Raw genomic sequence first — 9,887 nt, 5'->3', positions numbered from 1 at the left:
ACAACTCACATTTATCAGCAAAAGTACTGACAGTTGTGAAATTTTACAACAAATAAAAGCACCAACTCAAGCCATTAAGTAGGTCAAGTGACAGAGGAAAAATCTCTCCCGGAAAATAATTATATATTTCACATTTAAAGCCAAAGGGTGAATATTCTCTTTGTGTGTATATTTACACAGATCCAATGATGAACTGCTTAACAAATTTGCTTGAGGGCCACTGAGGAGCTACTGTATTTATGCTGCTTTGAAATACTGGCAGGTAATATGCGATTCTGTCAATTAAACCTCAAACTAGGAACACCAAGTCCATTATAGGGAGAGCCGCAGTAGTTTGCCTTGCCTCGCTACTTTGTCCCTTGTCACATCAGTAGCAGTATTTGGTTTGACCAAGTAAATTATATTTGCACACTGAGTGGCCTGATTTCTAATGATGCACTTTGAAGTTAAGAAGCGTTGGGACCACAAGCATGAAGAGGTGCTTTTGGTACCCGTGTGTGTGTGTGTGTGTGTGCATAAGAGAGACAGAGAGAGGGAGGGAGAGAGAGAAATGTCATCTTTTATTTTTTTTATTTGTAGCCTTTTAATTTATCTTTCTCTTATTCATATTTTTTTTATAATGGAAATGAATTGTGCAAATTTAGCTGTAGGCTACATGAATATATAAGCCAATAAAGCCTATTTAATTAGATTTTAGCAACTACAGTGAGTTGTTTAATCTCTAGGTAGTAGTCAGTTCAGTGTTACTCAGATGGTCAACTAATATAAGAAATACATTTATGTTTTATGTTGCCAGTCTTTGCTAAAATAAAGCAAAAGCAGAGCGTCAACCCTTTTGTCCAATCCGGGTACCGTAGTTAAAGCCCGGTGTACGGTTGCCTAGCAACGCTCCCTAGTAACGCTCCCTAACTACAAACACTGATGGTGGGACCGTTGGGTTCGAGCATTTCCGTTCACACAGAGTTAGTTGGTCTTTAAAGAAACCAATGATATTTACTTTAAAAACTATTTTAATACGGGCGTATTGTTTTCCTAACGGTTTATCTATAACAATACAATATCTCTACCTCACTCTCACTTGACATGGACCTGGACATTCGTCAGTATCTAACCAGGGCAAATGAGCAACACGGTTTGTAACGTATCACTTCAGGAACAATTAAATACACGTTGTAACGAGTTGTGAACGCATGCCTTCACCGTGTTTAACTAACATGTGATAAATGTGATACAGACTCCGGAGCTCTGCGGTCAGCCTACCGTTTAATCACGGACATGACGGCAGCTGCAACCGGCGGACGAACTCCGCGCGTTGCCCCGGAGCTGCACGTCGCTTGCGCGGAAGCAGCTCTACAGGTGAGTCGGTGGCAGGGATGGATCCATCTGCCATACTCTATGAATAAATATGTACTTTCAGTCTTCTAGATCATGCAAACTAAATTCGACTGAATACTTGTTCAATAGAGAGAATAGAGAATAGATTAGGGAATTAAATTATTGGTTGAAATGGGTTCTTCATGTTTATTTAAGTATGCGTCACATTTTGGTTTACAGGAAGATAAAATTATTGGATTTGATACAAAAATACAAAGAAATTGTTTAGATTTTGTCTTTTTTTTTAAATACATTGTTAAATATTTGGTACAATATAACTGAGGAGGCAATCTTAAAGAGTTAAAATTACATTTTTCATTGTCAACTTTAATTGCCAGCTATTTTTAAATGATCAATTAATCCTTTTCAGTCATTTTGTCCTATAAAAAAAGCCCAAATTCTTTGATTTCAGCCTCTTAAATGTGAATATATTCTGGTCATCGATAATGAACATAAATGTTAGTTGCAGCCCTAAATGGTGCAGGTCACTATGTTCGTACATACTGATGTATAGACCTACATTAAGGACAATGTCCTCAGGTCTACACATTGGCCTAGAGTCAGCATTTGACGGATGCTGAAACCATAGTATGAAAGATTCATGTTAGAAAGCCATACAGTCTGTGGAGAAAACACACGCTCTCAGTGTGCCTGCAACCTTGCCTTTCAAGCGCTGTGAGCAGTGTTTTTCATGTTGTGAGGAGTTCATGACTGCTGAGATGTCGCATAAGACATGACGCTTCAAGCAGCCTCCAAGAAGGAAAGTTTTGCATCTGACTGTGAAAAATGCAAAATGTATTTATATGAGTAAATGCCTGCGACTGTGATGATATGTAAGCATCTTCTTCTGTGGAAGTTCCTGAATTATTACTGACATTACTGGCATGTTGGGAGGATGCATGGCAGGATTTGCTTGGTTTGACTTAAAAGCACTAAAGGAGCCAGATCCTTTTGGGGTTGTCGGTTTATTAACACCAGTACTTTGTTGGTGGCTGTATCTACAGGTACTGATACAGGAAATCATAGAAATAGAAACCTCTGCTAGAAGAATCATATCAGAGATTTCATTATGTCATTGTTTTCATACAGTAACTTTAGTTAGCTAAATCTATATTCTCCCAGTAGGGGATAGTAATGAATATTCACTAATGTAGACTGAATTGTCCTAGGGCAGGGAAAACATATTTCAGTAATGAAACACAGTGATATTCTATAATGTGATTTGTTCTCTCTTCTTTATATCAAACAGCAGTGAACATGCAGATTGCCTGGGAGTCTCAGGCTTAAGTGACTACTGAATTAGTCCTCATCCTCAGCAGAACTGCATTACAACATTCTTCAGTTTCCTAGAGAAGCGTGAACACACTGATCCACTGTTTATTAATGTTAATGTTTTATTAACGAAATACTTAATCATAACAAAATTAAGAGTTTACAGTATCGGGTTGTAATTTGTGTCACAGGATTATCTCCCCTGACAGTAGTATAGTTCCTTGAATGAACACTACCTTGTATAAATTACACCATATAACACAGTACTGACATTCAACAGCCTGCAGTTAAGATGATCTTTTTTTGTCATGCGCTAAATAAATATGCATCACACATACATGAAGCCATTTCTGAGTAGTTTTTAATAATGCATCGAATGTAGAAAAATGTCGGAGAGACAGTATAACTGCGGATAAGGTTTAAAGGTTTATTTTGTTTGGCCTTTGTGTGTCTTTTTCTATGTTTTCAGCTGGGTTGTTTGGAGATAAGCACGGCGTGTCTAAAGATGTACTTTGGAGGGAATCCGCCGGTTAATCAATTTTTGTGTCGAGCCTACCTCTGCCAGGGCCAGCTGAAGTCTCCGCCGGCCACTGGGAGTGTGGTGAGGACAGTAAATTGGACACATCTCCTCAGGGGGGCTGTGTGTATTTGTGTGTGTGTGACATTGGGGTACACACAGCCACATATACTGTAGACATATACTGTACTTATTTGCACTAAAAGTGGAGCAAATGTCTTAGCTTTGTAAACAAGTATTTTGAAAGCTATGTTTCCCTTGTTTTTTCCCAGTTAAGTAAAGTTTCTTTTGGTATTTGATCAAGCTGTGGCCTTTTTTTGTCTGATCTTTGTATGTTTGTATGATGTGACAAGACATTTGTGCTTTGTTTTCTATTGTAGGCAGACTTTGAAGAGGCTGTGCTGCATTTTCTTAAAGCAATTGACATCTCAAAATCTGAACAAAGGTATGTGACCTCTCTGAATGTGCTTGGCTTTGTTGTTCTAACAAGCAAGTTGACCAATTTATGCCATGTACAATTTATCAGGTGTGATACTGTTTGACAGTTGTCACTATAGTGCTTAGGTACACCTGTAAATACATGAAAGTTACCACAGGGATTTTTTTTAGCTATGATGAGTTCAGAGAGTTCAGTCTGCTGCACAGAAATATTCTGGGACATGAATGTTTGATTTGAAAAGAGCAGTGCTGAAATATAACATGATTCTTCATGGTTTACCCTGACCCTTTATTCACAATTGGATGAGATTCAGCATGTTTTCTTATCAAATGTAACAGCTGACTGGAAGCATCTGTGAGCAGGGTGAAAAGGATGATAAATATAGATGTAATAATAGAAACTGTGAAGGATAAGTTCCCTTGTTCCTTGCTCTGAAAGATGTGTTTGGAGATAGTGGCTTAGCCTTTGCAAGCAATCAGCACTGAATTTCTCTGCTAATGAACTCATAACTTGTCAATAAAAGGGCTGAATGAGCAATCGCAATTAATACCAAAGGGAATACATATCTAATACATCCAGCCCAAACTAATGCACCACACACTCTCTGGTGAATAAATTAGCAGCACTCTGTTCAGACAATTTCCTCCAAAACAGCGCCTTGAATTCATAAATTTCACTTATTTCACATATAACGGCTTACACAGGGTGCTCTCTTGAGGCTCATTGGACGATGGTTAATCCACACACATTTGCAATTCACAGGACTTATACATACAGAGTTGACACTTGGTCTGAATTGATTTGTACTAAGAGATGAAATGGCTCGCATGTACATCACATAAATAATTCAGTGTACTCTGTTTACTTATTTTGCATGTGGTTTGTTTCTTGCAGATACCACTTCCTAGTGTTCAATGCCTCCGTGCTGTACTTCCAGACAGTGCGTCCTCTCTTGCAGCCAGGGCGGTGCCTCCACCTGATCTCCTCCCTCAGGCAGGTGGTCCAGAGTCTGGAGGATGTGGCAGACCAGGACCACAGCTGGAGGGCTGAACTCATGATGCAAGTGACCCCGCAATGCTCCTTCACTTGTCTTTCATGAATAAGTCCAGTCCTGATTCTGTCCAGTCTCATGCTGGATTCACGGGGATGACATACAGAGCTAATTAACCAGCAGTTCATTCCACAGCTTTCTGGCTCCCTAGTTAATTGGTTTCCTTATTCTTCTCTATGGAGTGGAGAATCTGTTTTAATGTAAGCTGTTTTATCATGCTCTCCCATGACACCTCAGGCCCAAATGTTAGTTATCTTTGTTCAGAGGACATAATATACCATTCATGACTGTCAGTGATATAGCTACAGTCTGAAATTCATAGCTTCATAGCATAGTATTATCCATATAATATAGGGTGGCCAACATACATGGCTTTTATTCCAAATTATAATAATGCAGTGCATGGTCTACACTGACCAGGGGTGAACAATATGAGAAACACCCTTTAAGTGGAATACAGCGCAATTCTACATCAGCCCAGTGTCAGCCAAAACAGAATAATACAAGTATCATAAAATAAGGGCTACTTTATTGTGTTGGATGTACAGTAGCTTGGTGTACGTACAGTAATAAACTGGGAACTTGGTATAAACTGTAGTGCTGTGGAGACTGTGGTAGTAATTGTGACCAATGTCTACTTGCTGAGGAAATGTCCCGATAACCCTTGCGAAGAATGTTTTCTCATTCTCATTTGCTCTCTGTGTTATTCAGGCACCTGATCAAATGTCTTGTGGACTCTGGGGAAACGGAGGATGCTGTAAATTTTGCTAAAGTTACAGAAGAATTCATCAAGTCACATACCCCACATCTTTATCAGAGACTCTTTATGTTACTGGTAAACAGTATTTCTTTGTTACTTACAAAAAATATGAAGATTTAACAGTGTTTTAGAAGCATTTATTTTGGGAGTTAACATATCACATGAAAACCATGTATCTCCATGATATCAAAATGTTTGTCATTAAAGGTCCAGTGTGTAACTATTGAGGAGGATTCTATTGGCACGAAATGGAATACTAATATCGTCATTCACAACCTCCAATTCATGAATAGGGGAGGGTAAAGCGAGGGAGTTGCAAAAACTACTTTGTGACCTTAACTTTAAACATAATTAAAGATTGTTTAGGAAAATTATCTGGACCAACAAAAGGGCATTAAATCGTTCAATGTATTGGGGTTTCATGGAACAGCGTTGATATACCATTATGACTAACTTGGTGAACTTCGAAACGTGGTAGCATTTTATTAAAGATGATTCTTGACTAACAGCCAGGTGAATAAATGGTGGCCTCGGTCCAGCTTTAACACTTCTTATTTTCAGGTGATTATTACATTATTGAAACATGTTTATGCATGTTATATTCCATTATTGCAGATAGATCCTCCAGTCATTGCTATCCCGACCCTATTCATAAAATCTACCCCTGTATTATACTGGCCTGGACACTGGTTAGCTGTGGACTACTTTTCTTTTAAATAATTGAGTTTATTTTGAACTACTGTAGACCTTTTAGTAAAACATTTTGGCGTGATAAATAAAGATGAACTCCCACCTTCACTTTACTCTTCTCTTCTAGGTACATCACAAGCTGGCAGAGAGTGATGTCCTCATTGAAATAAGCAGGCAGTGCACTACCTTAACAGTCATTTACAAAATACAGGAATTTAAAAAGTAAGGAAAGTTTATGTGTTATGTTTAAGTCAAGCTTTATTTTTTTCTGCTCTGAGACTGTCAGAGGATTTGTTTTGCAAAGAGCATTGTTGCCAAGATGAAAGCCTGTTCCATCTATCTGCAGCTAAGATAAACAAGTTGTACTGTAGCTGTCGTTATCAAAGAAGAGAGGCTTTGATCTGCTTTATGAGTGTGTGCTTTTTAACATTTGTTGAGGGAACATTGTGTTTGAAAGAATATGCTTTATTGATTGATTGCCTGTTTGCTTTTTAAGAATGCTTCCTGCTGCTAATAATAGAGGCAAGTTCAGTCCTAACCTTTGTCCGTTAATGGTCATACTAAGGTCATGATTTGTGCAGTTTTACCATTCTGTATTTGTAACCTACAATGTGTGTTTTTCCTATATGCCATCTCTTCTTGAGCTATAGGGCAACCAGAGGGACATTGATGTGTGTTTGATCCTAAAGCTTTTATACCTTCAGCTAACTTGGAAGCTCTTCAAACATTAACCCACTGGCTCTCAGCTTAGCCTTTGGCGTCTCATAGTGGGCAAGTTTATCTGGCTGCCGGCTTACATGAATAGTATAGAAGCATGACTTCTGGTGTGGTATAGTGCAAACTCACCCCCTTTCTGCAGGCATGTTCTCAACATGTCAGAGCTCCTTATGCTTCCTCAGCTCGGCTATAAACGTTGACAGCATGACTCAGTTTGACCCAGCAATCGTCAGCATCTTATAGATTATTTTGCCTAAGGTTTATGCACTGTTAGTGTGAGTATATTAGGGGGCAAACGAAAATACAGATGCATGCATGCTCTTGGATGTATATTAATGTACACAGACAGGTTTTCATGTTGTTTGCAGCAGGTTGAAAGAAATGAATGAGGGCGAGTCAACAAAAGAGGAGCTGGAGCAGATTTTCCATTTCCTGGTGGACTATAGCAAAGTAACAACTACGCCTGTGAACTCCAGCCCTCTTCAGAGCCCAACACCCATCCAACCAGCTGACAGGTCTGTGACCCAAAGTGTCCCTCAACAAATCATCTACCCTATTGCACCCTGTCTTCTTCCTAAACCTCCCACTACCATAAAACCACATGGATATCCCAAGGGCAGTACATGGCTCAGATTACTGTACTGAAGTGTTGTGAATTGTATAATTTATGTTTTATCTGGGATTTGCAGATCTGCCTTCCTCCTGGAGTTGGCTCTGCTGGCCTTGCAAGTGAGGCATCAGAAAGTAGCTGCCAGCTGCTTGAAAGAGCTAAAGTCGGCAGGAGAGGCTGTAAGTGTCCGATATTCTCTTAGGCGGTAGCGTGGCTCCGTGCTGTAACCGTACATATTATAGAAATGTGCAAATTTATTCATGGAATTTTGACATCCCTTCTTAAGTTGGCACTTGACAATAGATGAGATTAATTAGCTGAGCTCATGCCCACGAGCTAAAGAGGTTGTTGCATGCTTGATTACTTTCAGTAATGTAGTGTAATGTGAAAAAAGTGTGTAATTTCTTTCATAGAAAGGTGTGTAGTTGTCATCCTTCCATGCACTGCTGAATGCTGACTCTTGAAATCACATGTGTATTTGTCCTTTTAGAGTATTGGCCAACGCATAATAATGGAATGTGTCAACTGTGAAATCAACCTCCTGAAGAGAGAGGCGAAGATGAATGACTATTCCAAAGCCAGCGTGGAGGTGCTCGATCATATTCCTGAATTATCAGCCATGTGTTTCTGCCCCATGTTACAGTGCAGGCAGGGGACCCATTGGCGGAGCCTTGATTAACCGTTCTCGAATACTTCATGTAATCTCATTCTTTGTTTAAAGGTGGTACATCCAGAAATCACCCTTCACTTAAATAGGTGTCCTTGCCTTAAGGAACTGCTAATTCATCTGCCAGCACTTTATCAGTTAGAGTTTCAGTGGAGAATTTTAATTGTCATATAATCAACCCAATATATTTTCAGAAGTGTTTTCCTCTCTTACGAGAAAAAGATACTTGAGGGGAGTAGGATCATGTAATCTCATTTTGTACCATATAATATTTTGAGGTGAAAACTGTCTCATTTAAAGATTGGCACCAGATATTCAGTCTAATTCAGTCCAAGTACACTTGCCAAGTGATAGAAGTGTTGTGTTGTCATTGCTACAGGAGAGATTCTCAATCTGTAGTTGTTATCCCACAGGCCCGGCTGAGGGAGATAAGCAAGCTGGATCAGTGGCTGCAGACTGCAGTGAGGGAGGGGGACCCTCAGGCCATACAGGCAGTGTGTGCTACCCAGTGGAGCTCCTGCCTGCCCCTCCTGCAGCACAACCTCAGGAAACGGATCAAGACACCTCTGCTCAGTGTGGCCCAAGTACTGGAAGACATGCAAAGGTTTGCCAACTTCTTCAAATTCATGATCATACATGGTTATGCGTGTATGTCTTAGGGCGTTTACATTTTTATTGTAGTGTTTACAATTCACTGAACATATGTTAAGCTGTGCCCTGTAGCTATTTCACAAAAGAATTGAGGAGACAAACAGGCTGTTGTCTAATTCAACATTCAAGTCCAAAGGAGACCTATTTTTAAATAGTATACTGTATAAACAATATACATCATGTTATCATGGTCGTTTTTAAATTATAGTTCAAATTATGTTTTAATGTGATAATGTTGAGTTTTAATGTTTTCCTGGTTTTAGTAATGCAGACTGCCTGAACAACACACCCCATCAAAATGGTTTCTTAGTGTGCTTTTCTGCAGTTACATTTACATTTTTAAAACGATTACTTTCAGGCTTAAATACTGTAAATGTATGTATTTGGATCAAGAAAGATGCTATTATGATGATTTATGGTAAGAAACATTAACTTTTATGTCAGGTTTCTTTCACTTTAGCTTTTTGTTACAATTACTGATAGCCAACATTGAGCTGTTTTTCAAGATGTAAGTAGATATAATTAGTATCTCCCAATTTTGAACTTTGGTTTCAGACCTACAGACTTTTGTTCCTTTGTAATATGTTAGTTTATGCTTGAAGTGTTTGTGTGTTATTTTCACAGTACGTTGCTGGAGATGCGCTGTCAAGTCCACTCAGAGCTGGCAGTGATTGAAGAGGAGGAGGGGCGCCTTGACGCTTCCCTGACTCACCTTCAGAAAGCCATGCTGCTGGATAACGGGAAACAACGAGAACGCCTGTCGTTAGCTCTCCGCCTCCTGCAGCTCAGAGGGACCCTCTACCAAACGCCCACCCGGACCGAGGATAAAGCCGCTATGCTTATGCAGCAGGTTTTCAGCCCATCTTTGTCAGACAGTATAACATTGCAAAATGTAAAAATAAAATTAAAGCTGAACAAGGCAAGATTTTTTTATGCACTTGTGAAGTAGAAGAGAACTCTATCCCCCCAGAACTTAGTTGTTGAATGACTTTTGGGTGTTAAAGTCAAATCACATTTAACTCACATTGTGCAGGTTTAATGAGCCAAGAGTAAGCATAATTCGTATGCCATAAGATAAAAAATGTGTTTGCTTTGATGTGTGGTGTACTTAAATTCACAGAGGATAGTTTGCCTGCTTA

The 9,887-nt window shown here is 39.3% G+C and overlaps 1 protein-coding gene across 1 annotated transcript in view; it reads left to right on the top strand.

The window, feature by feature from the left end:
- Nucleotides 1-1,083: 1,083 nt before the first annotated feature.
- The window catches only part of LOC118329072 (cilia- and flagella-associated protein 46), a 52,645-nt gene continuing 43,841 nt past the window's right edge, over nucleotides 1,084-9,887 (top strand). Inside the window, 12 exon segments of the mRNA XM_035663028.1 lie at nucleotides 1,084-1,132; nucleotides 1,235-1,356; nucleotides 3,116-3,247; nucleotides 3,544-3,608; nucleotides 4,497-4,661; nucleotides 5,365-5,488; nucleotides 6,231-6,325; nucleotides 7,189-7,335; nucleotides 7,510-7,609; nucleotides 7,921-8,019; nucleotides 8,511-8,701; nucleotides 9,373-9,598. Coding sequence (XP_035518921.1) covers nucleotides 1,084-1,132; nucleotides 1,235-1,356; nucleotides 3,116-3,247; nucleotides 3,544-3,608; nucleotides 4,497-4,661; nucleotides 5,365-5,488; nucleotides 6,231-6,325; nucleotides 7,189-7,335; nucleotides 7,510-7,609; nucleotides 7,921-8,019; nucleotides 8,511-8,701; nucleotides 9,373-9,598 — 1,515 coding nt within the window.

The sequence above is a fragment of the Morone saxatilis genome, unplaced genomic scaffold, assembly GCF_004916995.1.
Source record: "Morone saxatilis isolate NCDOM2014 unplaced genomic scaffold, NCSU_SB_2.0 Contig19, whole genome shotgun sequence".
Classification (NCBI taxonomy): Eukaryota; Metazoa; Chordata; class Actinopteri; family Moronidae; genus Morone; species Morone saxatilis.
This window is presented reverse-complemented; position numbering and strand designations above follow the sequence as displayed.